This window comes from Macaca nemestrina, chromosome 14 (genome assembly GCF_043159975.1).
Source record: "Macaca nemestrina isolate mMacNem1 chromosome 14, mMacNem.hap1, whole genome shotgun sequence".
NCBI lineage: Eukaryota > Metazoa > Chordata > Mammalia > Primates > Cercopithecidae > Macaca > Macaca nemestrina.
Window position 1 is genome coordinate 117122194 of NC_092138.1, and position 22550 is coordinate 117144743.

General features: G+C 51.9%; 1 protein-coding gene across 5 annotated transcripts in view; it reads right to left on the reverse strand.

Annotated features, from left to right (window-relative positions):
* LOC105471918 (NACC family member 2) overlaps positions 1-22550 on the reverse strand; it is a 111922-nt gene that overhangs the window by 41204 nt on the left and 48168 nt on the right. For 3 of the 5 annotated variants that reach the window (XM_071078604.1, XM_024789788.2, XM_011724744.3), the window contains exon 2: positions 20455-21396. In XM_071078604.1, coding sequence (XP_070934705.1) covers positions 20455-21337 — 883 coding nt within the window. In that variant the 5' untranslated portion in view covers positions 21338-21396. Of the gene's footprint in view, positions 1-20454; positions 21397-22074; positions 22203-22550 lie in introns of those variants that run through there. The other 2 variants (XM_071078605.1, XM_024789787.2) reach the window with 2 other exon arrangements.

Below are 22550 nucleotides of genomic sequence, written 5' to 3' on the forward strand. Positions count from 1 at the left end.
TCCAGGAATAGGAAGTTATTTCAATATTTGGAAAAGCAGTCAATGCAACTAAGCACATTAACAGAGCAGAAGAGGAAAACCACAGGACTGTTACAAATGCTTAGAGAAAGCTTTTGTTACAATGCAACACTTACTAGGAAAAAAAAAACCCTCTTAACCTAGGAAATGAAATAAATTTCCTTAATCTGATAAAATGTATCACAGTAAGGCCTAAAGCAAATATCCTACTTAAAGAGGAACAGTGAAAGCTTTTCCTGAGTTGAGAAATGAGAGGGATATGTAAGAAGTTCTGGCCAATGAGTCAACAAAGGAAACAAAGAGGTTAAAATTAGAAATAAAGAAATTGTGGTTATGAGCAGATGACATGTCTGTATCCAAAACAGGCTGGGCCTAGTGGCTGATGCCGGTAATCCCAGCAGTTCGGGAGGCCGAGGCGGGCGAATCACTTGAGATCAGGAGTTCCAGACCAGCCCGTCCAACATGGTGAAACCCATCTCTACTAAAAATACAAAAATTAGGCTGGGCACGGTGGCTCGTGGCTCACGCCTGTAATCCTACCACTTTGGGAGGCTGAGGCGGGTGGATCACTAGACTAGCCTGGCCAACATGGCAAAACTCCATCTCTGTAACCCCGTCTCTATTAAAAATAACAAAAAAATCACCCAGGCATGGTGGCAGGCGCCTGTAATCCCAGCTACTCGGGAGGCTGAGGCAGGAGAATCACTAGAACTCTGGAGGCAGAGGTTGCCGTGAACCGAGATCACACCGCTGAACTCCAGCCTGGGCAACAGAGCAAAACTCCGTCTCGAAAAAAATAAAATAAGTTGGGCATGGTAGCACACATCTGTAATTCCAGCTACTTGGGAGGCTGAGGTAGGAGAATCACTTGAGCCCAGGAGGCAGAGGCTGCAGTGAGCCAAGATTGTGCCACTGCACTCCATCGGACCTGGGTGACAGGAGACCCTGTCTCAAAAATAAAATAAAATAAAATAAAATAACAAAATTCAAAATAACCTGCAGGTAGACTCTCAGAGTAAATCAGTGAGTTAGCAAAGTGAGCAGACTTCAAAGATAATCCAATTTGTTTCTACATATTAGTAACAAACATGAAAAAAAGAAAGTTAAGTACTATGTAATTCAAATTAAAAAATGAACTTCTAGCCGGGCGCGGTGACTCACGTCTGTAATCCCAGCACTTTGGGAGGCCAAGGTGGGCGGACATCTGAGGTCAGGAGTTCAAGACCAGCCCAGCCAACACGGTAAAATCCCGTTTCTACTAAAAATACAAAAATTATCCAGGTGTGATGGTGGGCGCCTGCAATCCCAGCTACTTGGGAGGCTGAGGCAGGAGAATCACTTGAATTCGGGAGTTGGAGGTTGGAGTGAGCAGAGATCTGCCAATGTACTTCAGCCCAGGTGACAGAGCGAGACTCTCAAAAAAAAAAAAAAAAAAAAAAAAAAGAATTTCTAGGAATAAATCTTTTTAAAAAAAGATGTGTAGAGAACTACAAAATATTCTAAGAAAAATGGGGACAGACATAAACAGAAGGATACACCACGCCCATGGACTGGAAGACCCAATATGGTAAAAATGTCAGGTGACCCCGCATCAGTCAACAGAACCAATGAAATCCTAATCAAATTCCAGCAGAGGGGTGTGTGTGTGTGTGTGTGTGTGTGTGTGTGTGATATTTGGTAATCTACTTCTGAAAAGCATATGAAAATGCAAAAAATAGGGAGGCCGAGACGGGCGGATCACGAGGTCAGGAGATTGAGACCATCCTGGCTAACACGGTGAAACACCGTCTCTACTAAAAATACAAGAAAATTAGCCAGGCGTGGTGGCGGGTGCCTGTAGTCCCAGCTACTCGGGAGGCTGAGACAGGAGAATGGCGTAAACCCAGGAGGCGGAGCTTGCAGTGAGCTGAGATCTGGCCAATGCACCCCAGCCTGGGCGACAGAGCCAGACTCCGTCTCAAAAAAAAAAAAAAAAAAAAAAGAAAATGCAAAAAATAGCCAAGGCAAGACAAATCATAAGGAACTAAAACTTGAAACAGTTAGAGAAAATATTTAGAAAGATTTAGAAAAAAAATTGTAAAAACATGTACTGCCATAGGGAAAAACAGAGAGATCAAGGGTATAGAACAGAGTTCAAATACAAACACACACATTTTACAGACACCTCATACACAGCAAAGGGCCCCTGCAGGCCAGCGGTGGAAAAGACCTTCTCGGTGAGAACGTAGGTCAACTGGAAAGTAAAACGGGAACAAGTGAGTTCTGAGCCCTGGATCGCACCACACACAAAAATCCATGCCAGAGATACTACAGACCTGAAAGTCTTTAATAAATCATAAGAGAGTCCGAATCTTGACTATCAGGAAAGAAAAATAGGAAGAGAAAAAGAAACAAGGAAAGGAGGAAGGTCAGGAAGAACCCTGGAGTGTTGGTTGCTTTGGGGAGTATCAGTATGAACCCACAATTCTTAAATATATAAATTCCCAGCTCTGACTGCTAAAAGGCTATAAAAACAAAAACATTTAGTGGCAGTAAACAAATCTAGCAGAAACATCCTGGTTTCTAAATTCCCCACTACAGGAGAAATAACTGATTCTAGGGCTAGGGACCAGAGAGTCTAGGATGAGCCTGGAATATTTTGCCGAACAAGACAGCAAGAAAATGCTCTAAAGGCCGGGCGCGGTGGCTCAAGCCTGTAATCTGTAATCCCAGCACTTTGGGATGCTGAGACGGGCGGATCACGAGGTCAGGAGATCGAGACCATCCTGGCTAACATGGTGAAACCCCGTCTCTACTAAAAAAAAAAAATACAAAAAACTAGCCGGGCGTGGTGGCAGGAGCCTGTAGTCCCAGCTACTCGGGAGGCTGAGGCAGGAGAATGGCGTAAACCCAGGAGGCGGAGCTTGCAGTGAGCCGAGATCGTACCACTGCACTCCAGCCTAGGCGACAAAGCGAGACTCCGTCTCAAAAAAAAAAAAAACAAAAAAACCCCACAACTCTATACTGATAGTAAACAAATAGTAACCTAACTAGTAAATATGGGAGCTGTGGAGTGAGAAATAATCGTAATTGGGGGTCAGGCACAGTGGCTCACACCTGTAATCCCAGCACTTTGGGAGGCACTGGCGGGCAGATTACCTGAGGTCAGCAGTTTAAGATCAGCCTGGTCAACATGTCGAAACCCCATCTCTACAAAAAATACAAACAGGCCGGGCGCGGTGGCTCAAGCCTGTAATCCCAGCACTTTGGGAGGCCGAGACAGGCGGATCATGAGATCAGGAGATCAAGAGATCAAGACCATCCTGGCTCACACGGTGAAACCCCGTCTCTACTAAAAAATACAAAAAAACTAGCTGGGCGAGGTGGCGGGCGCCTGTAGTCCCAGCTACTCGGGAGGCTGAGGCAGGAGAATGGCGTGAACCCAGGAGGCGGAGCTTGCAGTGAGCTGAGATCCGGCCACTGCACTCCAGCCTGGGCGACAGAGCGAGACTCCGTCTCAAAAAAAAAAAAATACAAACATTAGCCAGGCGTGGTGGTGGGTGCCTGTAATCCCAGCTACTTGGGAGGCTGAGGCAGGAGAATCACTTGAACCTGGGACGCAGAAGTTGCAGTGAGCTGATACCACGCCACTGCACTCCAGCCTGGGTGACAGAGCGAGACTCCATCTCAAAAACAAAACAAAACCCAATCCTATCTGCACCCATCAGAGCAGTACCTGACCCAGGCAGGAATCATCAATAAATACTAGAATTAATAGATAGAAGGCTGAGGACACACAGGATATTTACACAGCCTCTTCTCACAAAGGGGAGAACAGTGACCACCTGGCAGAGACCACCTGCACCAAACCATCAAAGGAACATCACCAATATTGAGCCAAAGTGGTGTCACATGACTCCTATGACGCACTGAGAAGGTTTTGCTGCTGTGAACTGCAGCCAAAACGCACAACCTGACCCCAATCCTGAGATGAAACCTGACAAACCTAAAGAGAGGGATATTCTACAAAATAATGAACTGTGCTTTCCAAAAGATCAGTGTCAAAAAAGATAGAGGCTGAGAAACTATTCTAGAGAATAAAGGGATGAAAGAGAAGAACCACAAAATGCAATGTGTGATTCTGGATTAAATACCACATCAGGGAAAAAACCACTGCTCTAAAGCACAATATTGAGACAACCGGGAAAATGTACAGTCTGTAGTTACATGAGGATGATGTACTGAGATAACGTTTCTTGAATTTTGCAGAGCGTATTGTCATTATGTAAGAGAATATCCCTGTCTGTAAAAAACAACAACAACAAAAAAAACAGTTCAGCCTTTTGATGTAAAGGGCATAATATCTGCAACTTACTTTCAAATGATTTAGTGAAAAACCTCTACGTGTAAAAAGAATGACAGAACAGACGTGGTAAGTTCCTACCAATTGTGAAGGGGATACAGAAGTTCTCTGTACTTACAACTTTCCTGCAAGTTTAAAATGATTTCAAAACAAAGTGTGTTTTTTGTTTTTTTACAAACATAGAGAGCATCATCATGATCCTGAGGGGGAAACAAATTTCTCTAAATAGGATATAAAGGCCGGGCGCGGTGGCTCAAGCCTGTAATCCCAGCACTTTGGGAGGCCGAGACGGGCGGATCACGAGGTCAGGAGATCGAGAGACGATCCCGGCTAACACGGTGAAACCCCGTCTCTACTAAAAAATACAAAAAAATAGCCGGGCGAGGTGGCAAGCGCCTGTAGTCCCAGCTACTCGGGAGGCTGAGGCAGGAGAATGGCGTAAACCCGGGAGGCGGAGCTTGCAGTGAGCTGAGATCCGGCCACTGCACTCCAGCCTGGGTGACAGAGCAAGACTCCGTCTCAAAAAAAAAAAAAAAAAAAAAAAAGGATATAAAAACTGCTATTGTACAAAAAGTTTGATAAACTTCACTATAAAAAATTATATTAAGAAAACGGAAAGCTGCACAGTGGGAGAAGCTACTTACGTGTCTGACAAAGGATGTCAATTCACAGCGTAGAATGCACAAAGTGGCAAGAGAGGGACAGATAACTCACTCTATGAGGAACTGGGGCAAAATATTTAAATAGGCACTTCACAAAGGAGGATGTCCACGTGGCTGATACGCCTATGAGAATGTGCCCAACATCGTGACTCATTATTGAAATTCTACCTAACACCACCGTGAGAGAATCAAGGACGGCAACTTGGAGATGCTCAACAATGCAACAACTACAAGGTCCAGCATCTATTAAAAAAACAAACAAGTGAAGGCCGGGCGCGGTGGCTCACGCCTGTAATCCCAACACTTTGGAGGGCCGAGGCGGCCAGATCACAAGGTCAGGAAATTGAGACCATCCTGACTAACACGGTGAAACCCCGTCTCTACTAAAAATACAAAAAACTGGCCGGGCGAGGTGGCAGGCGCCTGTAGTCCCAGCTACTCGGGAGGCTGAGGCAGGAGAATGGTGTAAACCCAGGAGGTGGAGCTTGCAGTGAGCTGAGATCTGGCCACTGTACCCCAGCCTGGGCGACAGAGCCAGACTCCGTCTTAAAAAAAAAAAAAAAAAAAGTGAGAAACCACAGAAAGATCACCCTTAAAGAGAAGAAAAATCAGTAAAAACAGAAACAGACCAAGAAATGACAAAATGCTGGCATTAGTTGATAAAGGTTACTTTATATATACATACACACACACATAGATACATATATATACACAAACACATACATCTATACATATACACACACACATATATACACACGTGTATTAGCTGACAACTGGCTATTATAAACATGATCAGAGCATTATAAAACAAAACAGCAACTCAATGAGGGGAGAAATGAAAAGTATAAAAAAAGAACAAAACAGAACTTTAGAAAAGAAAGCCCTTGAGCATGAAGAAACCACAGCAGAGATTACTCAGCTGAAAGTCTATGGAAGAAAAAGTCTAAATAATAATCAGAACCTCAGTGACAAAAACATACATTTAGTTTAACTTCTAGAGGGTAAGGGGCAGAAGAATATTTGAAGAAACAGTAATTTTTAAAATCCCAAATTTGATTTTTTAAAAAAGTATAAATGCACATGTTCAACAAATCCCAAGCAGAATAAATACAAAGCAACACAAAGGCATACAACAGTCAAATTGCTGCAAACATGAGATAAAAGCAGCCTGAAAAGAAAACACAATAAACACAGAAGAAGATAGATAAGGATGACTGTGATTTCCCAGGCAATTCAGAAGACAAAGAATATGACATCCTTAAAGTACTGAAAGCAAAAAGAAATCCTGTCAACCTAGAATTCTATATGCAGCAAAAGTTTCCTTGAAAAGTGAAAGTGACAATAAATTACACGAAGAAAGCTGATGCCTTTTATTGTATGTAAGGTATACCTCACTTAGGCAGATATTTTTATATAAAGTTTTTTCTTTTTTTTGAGATGGAATCTCACTCTGCTGCCCAGGCTGGAGTGCAGTGGTGCAACCTCAGCTCATTGCAACCTCTGCCTCCCGGGTTCAAGCAATTCTCCTGCCTCAGTCTCCCGAATAGCTGGGACTACAGGCCCACACCACCACGCCTGGCTAATTTTTGTATTCCATTGTATGGCCACACCACAGTTTGTGTACTCATTAGTAATTATGAACTAAGCTGCCACGAACATGTGCACATGTGATTTTGTATGCACTTAAGTTTTCTTTTTTTTTTTTTTTTTTGAGACAGAGTCTGGTTCTGTCACTCAGGCTGGAGTGCAGTGGCACAATCTCGGCTCATTGCAACCTCTGCCTCCCAGGTTCAAGCAATTCTCCTGCCTCAGCCTCCCAAGTAGCTGGGATTACAGGCACCCGCCACCACACTAGGCTAATTTTTTGTATTTTTAGTAGAGATGGGGTTTCACCATGTTGGCCAGGCTGGTCTCGATCTCCTGACCTCAGGTGACCCACCTACCTCGGCTTCCCAAAGTGCTGGGATTATAGGCATGAACTCCCGTGCCTGGCCAAGCTTTCATTTCTATTGGGTCAATTAACCTAAAGAGTAGGACTGAAGGTCATATGGTTAAAAAAAAAAAATGAAAACTGAAGTGCATACAAAATCAGGTATGCACATGTTCATGGCAACATAATTCATAATCACTAAAAACCTAATGTCCTTTAACCGGTGAATGCGTACAGAAATTGTGGTGTGGCCATACAATGGAATACTACTTACTCAGCAACAAAAAGCATGAAATGCTAACACATGTGAATCTCTAATGCATTCAGATCCAAGAGGCCACGTAACTGTACACAACGCCATCTATAAGCCAGGAAACAGATTAGTGGTGGCCGGGAGTCAGGGGAAGCTGGGGAGAAATGACCACAAAGGGGCAGGATGAGTTTAGAGTGATGAGATTGTTCTGTATCTCGACCAGGGAGGTGACTACAGAACTATAAGATTTTTTTTTTTTTTTTGAGATGGAGTCTCACTCTGTCGCCCAGGCTGGAGTGCAGTGGCTCAATCTCGGCTCACTGCAAGCTCCACCTCCTGGGTTCACGTCATTCTCTTGCCTCAGCCTCCCGAGTAGCTCTGACTACAGGCACCTGCCACCGCACCTGGCTAATTTTTTGTATTTTTAGTAGAGACAGGGTTTCACTGTGTTAGCCAGGATGGTCTTGATCTCCTGACCTCGTGATCCACCCACCTTGGCCTCCCAAAGTGCTGGGATTACAGGCTTGAGCCACCGCGCCCGGCCTATATGCATTTTTTTTTAAACACCAGGCTGGGCGTGATGGCTCATGCCTATAATCCCAGCACTTTGGGAGGTCAAGGCAGGTGGATTGCTTGAGCCCAGGAGTTCCAGATCAGCCTGGGCAATGTGCTGAAATCTTGTCTCTACAAAAAAAATCCACGAAAATTAGCTGAGTGTGGTGGCATGTGCCTGTAGTCTTGGCCACTCAAGAGGCTGAGATGGGAGGATGGCTTGAGCCCGGGAGGCAGACAGTATAGTGAGCTGAGATCGTGCCACTGCATTCCAGCCTGGGTGACAGAGTGAGATCCTGTCTCAAAAAGTAATAATAATATAAATTATTTTGAACCTCCGAATTGTACACCAAAGAGTAAATGTTACAATATGTAAAATTTTAAAGTTATTAAAAATGGAAAAAGGTTATTTTATGGTAAAAATAATATCAGGCTTATAGCATATGAAGAAGTAAAGTGTAGGACAACATTAGCACAAAGGACTGGGGAGGAGGAACATGAGAAGACACTGTTTTAAGAGTCTTAAGTTATGCATGAGGGGTGTCGCACAACTGAGGAGGTGGGCTGAGGTATGTGAGAGATGCTACCGTGTGGTCTAGAGCAATCGCTAACAACTGAAGCAGAAGCAGAAATAGCTAGTAAGCAGGTGTGGACCTGAACACGAACACTGGATCATATTCAACAGAGAAACATGCAGGGAAGGAGAAAAGGTAAATGAACAAATTGCAAGAGGGCAGACGTACACCTAAAGCCACTGAAAATTACATCAAATGTAAATGGTCCAAAGATCCCAAATAAAAGGCAGATTGTTAGACTGCATAAAAATGCAAATCCCAACCATACGCCGTCTCTAAAAAATACACTTTAAGACACAGGTAGGTTAAAAGTAATAGGACAAAAAGAGCCAAAACCATGCAAATACTAAATATAAGAAAGCCGAAATGCTATGGTAATACCAAAGTAGACTTCAGAGATGGATAAATGACATGAAAGACCATTACTATGACTAGAACAAGATAAAAGAGAAAATCCTAATAGTTCTATGCCTAAAGTAATATTGCTAATTAAAGTCAATTGTAATTGGTAAGAATGCTGCTAATTACAGTAAATTGGTAATTAAAAGCTTTCCCACAATTAACAACAGCAACAAACCCGAGGCCCAAGGGGCTTCACTGGTAAGACAAGTGTATCAAACGCTTCAACAATGTCAAGCTTACATCAACTCTTTGAAAAAATAAAGGAGAAGGGAACGTAAAGCCTACACAGATACCAAAACCAGACAAAGACATTAGAGGAAAATTACAGATCAATAACCTTCATGAACATAAATGCAAAATTCCTTGAGAAAATATCAGCGAGTTGAATCTAGCAATATATGTACAAACTGTAACACAAAATGACCAAGTGAGGTTTATCGCAGGAATGCAAGGGTGGTTCAATACTGGAACAGTAACTGAAGCAATACACCATATGAACAAAATTAAGGACACCTACAAAATCACTTGCATAGATAGAAACTTCCACAAATTGATCAAATGCAGCCATGAAAAACCTACAGGTGACATCACATGTAACAAAGAAAGGCTGACTGTCCCCCCCGAGAGAGAGCATGGCAAACATGTCTGCTCTCACTACTTCCACTCAATCTGGAGTGGAGATCCAGAAACACAAGGCATGAAAACTGGAAAGGATGCAGTAAAACTGTCATTATTCACAAACAGGATGATGGCCTACGTAGGAAATGCCAAGGAATTTACAGAGAGCTGTAAGAACTAATCACTAAAGGTAGCAAGGTTATAGAATACAAGGTCAGCATACAAAAAAATCAACTTTATTCCTATGTACTGACAATAAACAATTGGAAAATGAAATTATAAACAATATAATTCACAAACGCACCAAATTAAAACCAAACAGGAGAATGGAGAAATACATGCAAAAAATACATAACGTCAGCAATTCTACTCCTAGGTATGTAAGTAAACGTATGGAAAACACGCGTCTGTAAAGACTTGTACATGAATGCTCACAACCACATTATTCAAAATAGCCAACAAGTGGAAAAACTCCGAAAGTCCATCAACTACTGAACTGATAAATAAAATGTGGTATTATCCACACAGTGGAATCTGACTTTGCAAGAAAAAAGTGGCCGGGCGCAGTGGCTCACACCTGTAATCCCAACACTTTGGGAAGCCAAGGCAGGTAGATGGCTTGAGCCCAAGAGTTCAAGACCAGCCTGGGCAACATGGCAAAACCCTGTCTCTACAAAAATACAAAAAAATTAGCCGGGCGTGGTGGCGCATGCCTGTAGTTCCAGCTACTCTAGGGGCTGAGGCTAGAGGACTTCTTCACTCTGGGAGGCAGAGGCTGCAATGAGCAGAGATCGTGCCACTGCACTCCAGCCCGGGTGACAGAGTGAGAGTGAGACCCTGGAAAGAAAGGAAAGAAGGAAGGAAAGGAAGGAAGTAAGCAAGCGTTCTTGGCTGGGCACAGTGGCTCATGCCTGTAATCCCAGCACTTTGGGAGGCCAAGACAGGCAGATCACTTGAGGTCAGGAGTTCGAGACCAGGCTGGCCAATGTGGTGAAACCTCGTCTCTACTAAAAATACAAAAAAATCCGCTGCCACGGTGGCGGGCAACTGTAATCTCAGCTACTCAGCGGGCTGAGGCAGAAATCGCTTGAACCCAGGAGGTGGAGGTTGCAGTGAGCCGAGATCGCACCACTGCACTCGAGCCTGGGTAACAGAGCGAGACATTATCTGAGAAAAAAGAAAGAAAGAAAGAAAAAATGAAGCATTGACATATTCTTCAACATGGGTGATTCCTGATGCCAAAAGAAAAAAGCCAGTCACAGTATATCACATGATTGCCCAGAACAGGAGTCTACACACAAAGTAGACTGGTGCTTGTCTAGGGCCGAAGAGAATATGGGGAAACAGAAATGTCTGCCAAATGGCATGGGGTTTCTTTGAGGGATGACAGGAATATTCTAAAATTGATTGTAGTGATGGCCACACAGATCTGAATATACAAAAAAAAAAGAAACCGCTGGATTATTACTTTAAATGGAGGAACAGTATGGCATGTGAATTATGTCCCAATAAAGCTGTTACATATATGAATGACATCCATATACTAAAAGCTACGAGAAATTACAGTGGCAAGAAATCGAGAGACATACTTTCTTCATGGGTTTCTTTTTTTTTTTTTTTTTTTTTGAGACAGAGTCTCACACTGTCGCCCAGGTTGGAGTGCAGTGGCGCGATCTCAGCTCACTGCAAGCTCCGCCTCCTGGGTTCACGCCATTCTCCTGCCTCAGCCTCCTGAGTAGCTGGGACTACAGGCACCCGCCACCGCGCCCGGCTAATTTTTTGTATTTTTAGTAGAGACGGGGTTTCACTGTGGTCTCAATCTCCTGACCTTGTGATCCGCCCGCCTCGGCCTCCCAAAGTGCTGGGATTACAGGCCTGAGCCACCGCGCCCGGCTCTTCATGGGTTTCTTAGAAGCCTCAGTATTGTTAAGAGGTCAGTTCTTCTTGGCCGGGCGCGGTGGCTCAAGCCTGTAATCCCAGCACTTTGGGAGGCCGAGACGGGCGGATCACGAGGTCAGGAGATCGAGACCATCCTGGTGAACACGGTGAAACCCCGTCTCTACTAAAAAAATACAAAAAACTAGCCGGGCGAGGTGGCGGGCGCCTGTAGTCCCGGCTACACAGGAGGCTGAGGCAGGAGAATGGCGTAAACCCGGGAGGCGGAGCTTGCAGTGAGCTGAGATCCTGCCACTGCGCTCCAGCCCCGGCGACAGAGCGAGACTCCGTCTCAAAAAAAAAAAAAAAAAAAAAAAAAAGAGGTCAGTTCTTCTCAAACTGATCCACATATTCAATGCAGCATCCATCAACATTTTAGTAATCTTTTAGTTAGAGATCAGCAAACAGCAAAGGACTATGATAATCCTTCAAAACAATTTCTTTCTTTCTTTTCTTTTTTTTTTGAGACAGAGTCTCACTCTGTGGCCCAGGCTGGAGTGGCACGATCTCGGCTCACTGTAACCTCTGTCTCCTGGGTTTAAGTGATTCTCTCACCTCAGTCTCCTCAGCAGCTGGGACTACAGGTGCACGCCACCACACCGGCTAGTTTTTGTATTTTTAGTAGAGACGGGGTTTCACCATGTTGGCCAGGCTGGTCTCGAACCCCTGACCTCAGGTAATCTCCCCATCTCAGCCTCCCAAAGTGCTGGGATTACAGGTGTGAACCACCGCATCTGGCCCAAAACAATTTTCAATAAGAAAATGAAGTTGAAGACCTACGCCACCTGACTTGAAGACTTATTTACAGCTACAGTAATCCTGACAGTGGGATATTTGGCATAAGCACGGACACACAGATCAATGGAACCGAACAGAATCCAGAAATAGGCCTGCACGTACACAGCTGATTGATTCTTGTCAAAGGTGTGAAGGGAATTCAGCGGAGACCTGGTGCTGCAATGACTGGACGTCCACAGGGAAAGGAAATGAACCTTCCCGCTACCCGAGCCCTTCTGCAAAACTGAGCCCAACACAAACCGTCCACCAGAACATCAGAGCAAAAACTCTAAGACTTTCGCAAGAAAACACCCACACACAGACACACACACACAGACACACACACACACAGATGCACACACAGACGCACAGACACACACACACACAGACGCACATACACAGACACACATACACACACAGACACAGACACACACACACAGACACATACACAGACACACACACACAGACGCACACACACGGACACATACACACAGACGCACACAGACACACATACACAGACACACACACACAGACACACACACAGACACACACACACAGACGCACAGACACACACACAGACACAGACGCACAGACACACACACACAGACACACACACAGACGCACACACAGACACATACAGACACAGACGCGCACAGACACACACACACACAGACACACACACAGATGCACACGCACACACACACATACGCACAGACACACGCAGACACAGACGCACAGACACACACACAGACACACACAGACACACACACAGACACACAGATGCGCACACAGACACACACAGACGCGCACACAGACGCACACGCACACACACAGACACATACGCACAGACACACACGCAGACACAGACGCACAGACACAGACACACACACACAGACACACAGACGCACACACAGACACATACAGACAGACGCGCACAGACACAAACACACACACACAGATGCACACGCACACAGACACATACGGACACGCACACAGACACACACACACACAGACGCGCACACGCACACACACAGACACATACGCACAGACACACACGCAGACACAGACACACACAGACACACACACAGACGCACACACACACACAGACGCGCACACAGACGCGCACACACACACACAGACACATACACACAGACACACACGCAGACACAGACACACAGACACACACACAGACGCACACACACACACACACACACAGACACATACACACAGACACACACACAGACACATACACAGACGCACACAGACGCGCGCGCACACATACACACAGACGCACACAGACGCACACACACGCACACAGACACACACAGACACATACACACAGACGCACATACAGACACAGATGCACACACAGACACACATACACACAGACACACACACACAGACACAGACACACACAGACACAGACACAGTGTTGCCCCATCCCGGATGGGCAGGAATTCACACAGAGACACAGAATTTTAGGTAGACAAGGATTTCTCGAACAGGCTACAAAAAGCACTAGCCATAAAATACATTAATATATTGATCTTCATCAAAATTTAAAACTTCTGGCCTGAGAGTCACCATTACGATAATGAAAAGGCAGGTCGGACTAGGAGACAGTGCCTGCAATACACATATGTGAACTTACTTGCAAATTATATAGGAAACTCTTTTTTTTTTTTTTTTTTTTTTTTTGAGACGGAGTCTCGCTGTGTCTCCCAGTCTGGAGTGTAGTGACGATATCTCGGCTCACTGCAAGCTCCGCCTCCCGGGTTCACGCCATTCTCCCGCCTCAGCCTCCCAAGTAGCTGAGACTACAGGTGCCCGCCACCACGCCCGGCTAGTTTTCTGTATTTTTAGTAGAGACGGGGTTTCACCATGTTAGCCAGGATAGTCTCGATCTCCTGACCTCGTGATCCACCCGCCTCGGCCTCCCAAAGTGCTGGGATTACAGGCTTGAGCCACCGCGCCCGGCCTATATAGGAAACTCTTAAACTCCAATGTTTAAAAAATGGACAAAAGATCTGAAGACATACGTCACAATAAAAGTTATATGAAGTATCGCTTATTCAACCTGTAAAACATGCTCAGCATTATTGACCATCAGGGAAACGCAAATTGAAACGACAGCGGATGTCATTGCTATTTCACCCGCTAGGAAGGGCTGAAACGTTCAGGCTGACAGAGAACACCGGCTGCTGTAAGGGCGTGGGGTGCCTGCCGTTCTCACCGGCTGCTGGTGGGACCGCGGCCTCATGCAGCCCCTTGACATCATGCATTCAACCGCACGGCGAACAGAAACCATGACACACGGAAATAGACAGGATCTACTGCTGCACGGTTCCACGCACGAGGATCCTATGAGAAGCAAAAGGGCAGCAGGAGGCAGCAGGGTGGTGGTCCCGTGGGGCCAGGGTGGGGTGAACAACCCCACACAAAGAACCCCAGGGTAACCCTCCACAAGAGGAAACTATTCTGTATCTTGATTGCAACATCGCCCTTGATCGTACAGCGAACTCACTGACGGCACACTTTACACAGAATACAAATACTTCTGGTTTTTGTTTTTTGGTCGGGGACAGGGTCTCGCTCTGTCACCCAGGCTGGAGTGCAGCGGCGAAATCTCAGCTCAATGCAGCCTCTGCCTCCTGGTTCAAGTGATTCTCCTGCCTCAGCCTCCAGAGTAGCTGGACTACAGGCGTGCATCGCCACACCCAGCTAATTTTTGTATTTTTAGTAGAGACGGGGTTTCGCCACGTTGGCCAGGCTGCTCTTGAATTCCTGACCTTAAGAGATCCGCCCAGCTCAGCCTCCCAAAGTGCTAGGATTACAGGGGTTAGCCACCGTGCACGGCCAATACAAACACTTCAACAAGGAAAAAAGGCGGGGAGGAGAGAACAATGGCCTAGACGGGCCGCACCACAGATGAGCCACGTGTACAGGATGCTGATGAAAGCTGCCACACGGTCCAGTGCGGTGGCTCCCACCTGTAACCTCAGCACTTTGGGAGGTTGAGGCATGAAGATTGCTTGAGCCCAGGAGTTTGAGACCAACCTGGATAAAATAGCGAGACCCTGTCTCTATAAATAATTACAAAATTAGCTGGGCATAGTGGCACACAACTGTGGTCTCAGCTCCTCGGAAGGCCTGAGTTGCAGGGCTGTTGGCCCTTCAAAGCAAAAGGAACTCTTCACCCCCCACCCCTGCAGCCAACAGCACTCCTGGGTCTGCCCACCTCTGCTTGGGGCTTCCTCTTGGGCCCCATCCTGTCCAGGCCAGGGATGAAGGCACCCTCTGCTCCCTGGGTGGTGGTGGGGGGTGGGGGGTGGGGGGTGGGGGGTGGGGGGTGGGGGGTGGGGGGTGGGAGTGGCGCTCTAACAGTGTGGACGCCCCCTTCCCAGGCCACGAGGCAGCAGTGGGGGGAGGATGGTGCGATTTGCACACCTGGCAACCCCAAGTCCAGCCCCTCTTCCCGCTTCTCTCTGGGAACCCCAAACAACAGTCCTGAGTTTTGAGCTGCTGGTGGGAGCGGCCTCGGACACACAGCCCTGCCCCCAACCAGGCAGAAGTGCCTTCCGGATGGGTGATGGTGGTGGGTGGGTGGCTGCAACGGAGACCACCATAGCCAGCAGCCCTGGCCACCTGGGTTCTGTGGCCCAGGGATGGGAGTAGTCCACCCAAACCTGGGTGTTCAGCCAAGGGCTGGATGAGGTCAGCGCTGACCTTGCAAGTCACCCTGAAAAGGGTGGGGCCTGAAGCAGGCCTCTCCTGATGGGCAGAGCCAGGATGCCAGGATAGATGTGCTACTATGTGCCAGGACCCATGCCCAGTAGCATCTGTCCAGGGTCCAGGATGTGGGCAGCTGGGCTGAGGCTGGATGGGAGGGTCTCCCAGAGCCTGAGCAGTTCCAACTCTGCCTGTTTTGCCTGAGTTCAGGCCGCACCATGGAAGTGGATACCGACCTTAGGGATGGGTGCCTGACCTTCATGCTCCGCAGAGAGGCACACAGGGGACACCGGGTGGACCCCAGAGAGGTAGAGGTAGGGGTAGGGGGGCAGAAGGGAAGGGGAAATGCACAGGGCCACCCGCTCACAGGCCCACAGGCCCTGCAGCCAGAGCTGTCCCCTCCCCAGAAAGGGTTACTGTCCTGGACACACAGGCCCTGTGGCCAGAGCAGTCCCCTGCTGGGAAAGGGTTACCGTGGAAGTGTGTGGCTGGTGTCAATACCCAGGCGTGGCTCTGTCTCCGCCAGCCACACAGAGTGACATCTACCAGCTGCAATTAAACATCTGCCCGCCCGAAGCCACTGCTGAGGGTGTGAAAAGGACGGCTAGGCGAGCCCCGTCAAGCACAGGAGCGGGTGCGGGTGCAGGTCCGGGCAGCTCCATCCCCTTCGGAAGACAGGAGAGAAGCCCCAGCATGGCACTACCCCTTCCCTCGCTGTGCCCTCTTCGAGCTCCATTTCCCTGTCCCTGGACCTCAGTGGGCTGCCATGCCGCAGGTGCCTGTCCTCAGCTTGGGCGACAACGGCCACCCTCACCATGATGAAATAACCGCCAGGGCCCCGTGCCGTCCTCTGCCCTGGGGTGAAAGCAGCAGCCGTGCCCATCTCGGCTGCGCTGCAGGGACCTGTGGAGCCCGATGTGCCAAGGAGACCATGGGAACAGACCCCTGAGGGCAGCTGGGGAGCTCCCACCCCAAGCCCAGCCGCAGCTGGCACTGCCCACCAGACCTGCTGCCTCGCCCAGGGAAGTCCCTGGCTCCTGGAGTCACTGCTGGACGTTCAGGTGCCCCCGAGCCCTGAGAGCCAGCAGGAACGCAGCCACACCCTCTGTGGGAATGAACGCGGGTAAGCGAGGAAGGGGGCCTGAAGAGGAAAGGGCCTGCCGCTCAGGCCACAGCACCACCAAGTCCCGAGGCTCGGGCTCCCTCTGCCAGGCCCACCTCCTGCTCTCTCCAGGGGCTGGCCCCTGACTCGTCCCCGTGGTGGGGGGGGGGTGGGGATGGGGGTGCAGGGGAGGCAGAGGCAGGCATTTCGCAATCTCTAGCTCAGATGCACGGCCCCTGACGAGGCGAAGCAGGCACGCCCGTGCTTCACTGTCCGGAGGTTTCCCCATCAGCCAGAGGGGAACTGCACTGGGCGTTTCCCTTCTGGTGGATACGATGTTTTTCTTTCACCCCTGGGTGCACCCCACCCCCAGCTCATCTTACTCCAGGGTCTCCCATCGCTGCCGGCCACAGGGCCAGGAGGAAGGTCCCTGCCCACCGCAGGGGTGACGGCTTAAGGCCCAGGAGGGCGCCATGAAGTGACTGCTGCAGAGATGAGGGCTGGTGGGTGGGAAGCACTGAGCGGCCCCAGCCAGAGTCCACCCGATGGGGCCTGCCTCGCTGGGTGTGGGGGGTCTGGACTCGGCCCCATCAACCTCACACACCCAACACAGAGCCTTCTCAGCAGCTTCACTCCTGACTGCAACAAATTGAAAACAACCTAAACGTCCTTTGATAAGGCCCTGGATAAATCAAACGTGGCGGTTCCTTCTGACGGGTGGCGACGCGGGACCTGGAGGGAGGGAGGAGAGGCACGAGACCGACGCCGCGTGGAGACCCTCGCCGTGAGGCCACGCAGACCATGGGACGGGGGCTGCCCCGGGGTCGAAAGGCAACTCACTTTATCTGTAATATTTTGACTTATTTCAAAAACAAGAGAACAGCCCTAGAGGACAAGCTGTCCGTGGTTCTTAACGCGAGACACAGTGGAACAGGCACACGCATTACCACACGCCGAGGTGCAGCTCCGGGACCCTCAGCAATCACTCAGGCCCTCCTCTCACTCGACAAGTGGGGAGACTGAGGCCAGAGAGGAGGAGCTCAGCCTGCAGGGACCTTAGAACACGCTGGTCCTACCAGCCCAGAGACAGCTGCCCGACTCCACTTCTGCACGGCCTGGCGAGGGCAGCAGCCAGCCTCCTGCATGGGTATAAGGACGTTCCCCGGACGAGCCCAGGGCACGGGGTACGGGGAGCACGGGGCACAGGGAGCCAGCACCCAGGGGCAGCTCCGGGTCAGGGGACGGCCCCTCCCTCTACCTGCTCCCCCCCATGGCACCGCCAACCCAGCACACCCAGCGACGCCAGCAACGTCACAGCCAGTAACCTAGATTTTAACCAAGAAATCACACACCCCCTTTCTCTGTCCCACTTATGGGCTTGCCGAACAGAAACACCACGACAAGAAACCCAGACTGTGGCATCCAGAGCCAAACTGTATGGTAGGTGGGCGGGAGCAGGCCTGGCCTCCCAGCCGCCCACTTTCCACCATGCTGGCGTCAGCAACACCCGTGCAAAGGCAGGACTGCCTCGCAGCACCTGCGGCCTGGACAAGGCCCTGCAGGAACATGGCCTTGGGGGCATCCCCACCCCTCAGCCCCAGCAGGACGCTGTACCTCGTCTGGTCTGAGTATGGGGGAGTTGGAGGGAAGGACTCGCCAGAGCGGCTGCCTCCTGTTCCCACCCAACACACATCCGGGACTCCACAGAGCCGCTTCCTGGCTGCAGTCCTGCCTGCTTCCCAAAAATCCGTCAAGGCAGTTGGGCTTGGGGGCTTCTAGCTCACGAAGTCCAGGTGATGTGACAGCTTAAGGCTGACCTAGCACCCAGGAGCAGATGCATAGGACAAGTCACAAGGCTTCACTGTGCTTCCAGCAAACCTGACACCCAGCCCCGCTTTCCATTACCCCAAACACACTGAGGCCCAAGGTCACACTGGAGCAGCAGGGGGCTGTGCAGGGAGGACCCTGGGAAGAGGTATGGACACGTTGGGTCTATTTCCATCTCCATAGAGCAGCTTCCTGACCTGTCGGCAGGGCACTGTCTGGCTGCCATCATTAGGGGAAGTCCTCAGGGACTGCAGGGGTGCTCAGCCTGTCTGGGGTTCTACCCTGGGACCGGAGCCCGTGGACAGAGCCCGTTCCCAACAGGGCCCCTGGGTGGGCCTTGGGAGCCTTCCCCAGCAGCCTCTGGCTGGTCCCCTGCCTTCCCCAGGGCCGCTGTCAGCAGGGGCAGCAGGAAAGTACACACGGGGCGGACTCCCCGGAGGCCTCAGCCAGTCGGGTCCACAAGCACTGACATCCTGTACGGCCTCTGTGGTAAGCCGGAGCCCAGTGTGCTCTGCCCTCGGGAAGGGCCAATTCAGCAGCTAGCACAACTCCTGGTCTCAGGAAAAATCAAGCCCTACCTGCTACCACTAAACAAAAACAAAAGCTGTGAAGCCCAGATCTAGATGGCGTGTGAGCTGGCATTCTGTAGGATTCATGCAAACACAGCAATATACATTTAAATAAAGTGCGGAGTTCTCAGGAAGATACCACGGAGCCCAGAGCACCTGCTGCCAAAGCAGTGGCTTCTCCTGCAGGCGGAGAGGGAGCCAGGTTGGCCAAAGCAGAGGCTACCTCGCTGTTCTGGCTGTGGCGGCACATGCTGCACAGGGACCCAGCTGACCTAGGGGTCCGAGCTGGTGGGTGGTCCTGGCCCCCTCTGCCCCCAACCAGCACTGCAGGAGGGGAAGGGCGGGGGGGAGTCCCATCAGGGCATGAGGATATGTGTGGTGGGGTGGAGTCCCCATGCTGCCCCTCGGGGCCCACCACCTGCCCGCTGCTGGCACTATGCGCCCCCACCCAGGCCCAGGCCACTGCACACAGGCCCTGCATGCAGACCAGCCAGGCGGCCAGCCCAGACACACAGTCAGGTTGCGGGGACACCCGATTCTGGGCACCAACTGTGGGACTCTGCCCAGCAAAGCCTGAACAGTCTCCAGAGGCTGTAACCCAGGAATCTCAAATTAGGACAACCTGGGTTTGCGGGTCCCAGGAGGGGGAGCAGCCCTTCTTGAAAGAAAGGAAGGGGGAGGAGGGAGGACGACCACTCACTCGGCTCAGCGCAGCGGGCACTTACTGGCCCGTCCCTGCTGTGGGGCCTGGAGAGGTGGTGGCAAAGGGGCAGAGTTCAGGGGAGCCTCTGGACCTCGCCAGGTGAGGTTAAAGGGGAAGTAGGCGGGTCCTCCTGGACACCTTGTGGCGCCAGGCCCTTCACAGATGGGGAATATGAGTTCTCGGGCAGGTCCCTGGGCCACAGACGCCTGAGTTTCCTCATCTATCCAGTGGAGACAAGACCCTTCCTACAGGCTGGCAGTCTCCCAGGAGTTCCTGTCTCATCCAGGACCAAGTCTGAACTCCCTGGTGAACAGAGCTCTGCCACCTCCTCCAGGCTTGGTGGGGGGCTCCCCTGTGGCCCCGCAAGCCTCCAGCCCAGCGGCCTCCTAAGCCGCCCTGGTCCCAGGCATGCCCTGCTTCCCAGCCAGGTGGTGTGGGGCTCCACCCCATCGCGCATTACCTGCATAGCTGCCAGAGGCCTTGATGTACATCTGGCCGTACTGCTCCTCCACCATGGTGTCGTAGGCCTCGTCGTCCTCCTCGTCCTCCTCATTGTGGTACGAGGTGGGGCTGTCGGTGGTGGGCAGGCTGCTGGCGCCCGGACTGGTCCGCTCCCCCTGGGGGTAGGGCATCTGCTGGATGCCGGGGATGAGGGTGGCCAGGCTGGGCACCCCGTAGTAGGAGACTCGGGGCAGTTTGAGAGGGGCTGCACCCGCCGCCACCGCAGCCCCTGCGGCCACCGCCACGCCGTCCCGGGGCCCCGTCTCCAGCGGACGCTTGGGGGCCAGGCCTGGGCCGGCCGGTGGCAGCTCCATGGCTTCATGCTTTACGCGGGTCAGCAGCGGGATGGGCACCGAGGGGGACACGACGTAGGGGGCGGCGGCGGCGGCCGGCTGCAGCTGGTTGCAGGGGCTCTGGGGCTCGGAGCCGGCGTCCTCGATCACAGCGGTCTGCGAGTCGCAGTGGGGCGAGCTCACCTTGAACATGAGGTCGGTGCCGCGCTCCACGATGTGCTGGATCTGCAGGAAGCCGGCCGTGTACATGACCACGAGCTGCTCGCTGGCCGTCATGGTGAGCCTGCCGGTGTAGCAGAAGGACAGGATCTGCTGGAAGCAGGCGGGCGGCACCGAGCCGGGCAGCTCGAAGGCGTTCTTGCTGTTGCCGCTGAACAGGTCGCGGAAGTAGAGGCTGCTGGCGGCCAGCACCGCCCGGTGGGCCTTGAAGGCCTGGCCCTTGACCACGATGGACACATCGCAGTAGAGGCCCAGCAGGCGCTGCTCGTTCAGGCAGCCCAGCACTGTGTTCCCGAAGTTGGGGATCTCGATGTGCAGCATCTGAGACATGGCGGGCGGGCAGCGGCGGGGCTGGGCTCTCAGCGCGGGGCGGCCCTAGAGGGGCTCATCTGTGGGGGCAGGAGGCACGTGGTCAGTTCCTCCAGGTCCAAGGCTCCCCGCTCAAGGGGCCATTCCCACACCCGCCCCCTCCTGCCACCGGCTTACAAAGAGCGAGCCTTCCCCACGCACCCTTCCCCACCCCTCCCGGCTGGGACACTCCAGAGAAGGGACCCGGGGTCTCCCAGACGCCCTGGCAGAGGAGCAAGAGGGCCTGGCCAGCACCGCTGCAGACCCCCGGGGCGCTGCCCGGCAGAAGAGCGGCCCCACCACTCCCAGGGGGCTGCTGTTAGCGACTCGGGCTCAGCAGGCAGGAGGAGCGCAGGCCTGAACCTGCCCCGGGACAGGAGCGGGGGGGATGTCGGGGAAGACGGGGGCGCCTCTGAGCAGGTCTGCAGCCACTATCCTTCCCTCAAAAAAGTTCCAGCCCGCACAGGAGCTCCCGGGAGGGGCCGCGCCGGAGCCGTGGGGAAAGAGGGAAGGAAGGAGGGAGGGGGTCTTTGGAGCTGTGCAGTTTGCGGTTTGCTTTTTCTCTCTTCCCTCTGAGCAGCCTCACAGAGGGCCCCTGGGGGGAAGGCGGGCCAGTGTCCCCTCGTCCCCCCGAGCCTCCCGGGCAGGTGGGGAGGGGCTGGTGGTGCCGGGAAGTCCGCTGAAGCCGCATCCACTCCTCCCCCGAGCAGAGAGACCACCCTGGGCGCGCCCGCTCCGTTCTCCGGTGTTCTCCCGGCTCGGACCAGACCCAGGTTCCCGAGCCGCCGCCAGAGCAGGAGTTGGGAAGCCTGTCGCAACCCCACTCGAGGACGCCCCCCACCCCGCTCGCCTCGCTCCCCTCGCGGGCCAATCCCGACGGCCCGGCCCCAACCCAGGTGACTACAGGGGTCCCAGCCCTCGCTGGGCTGCCCGGACCCCGGGGCTGGGAGCTGGGGAGGGCGCCGCTGTTTATCTGGTGCGCACTCCGGAGGGGGGCGGGGGCGGCCCAGAAGGCGCCGGCCCAACTCCGCAGGGCCGCACAAAGGCCGCTGTGTCCCGCGGGAGGAAAGTGCGGGCGGCCGCAGAGGCGCCGGGCGGCGGGAGGAGGGCGGAGCCACCGCGCCTGGAGCTGGGCAGGTGGACGCGCGCCGGGGGCGGCCCGCAGTGCCCCCGCTGCGGAGAAGTTGCCGGCCGG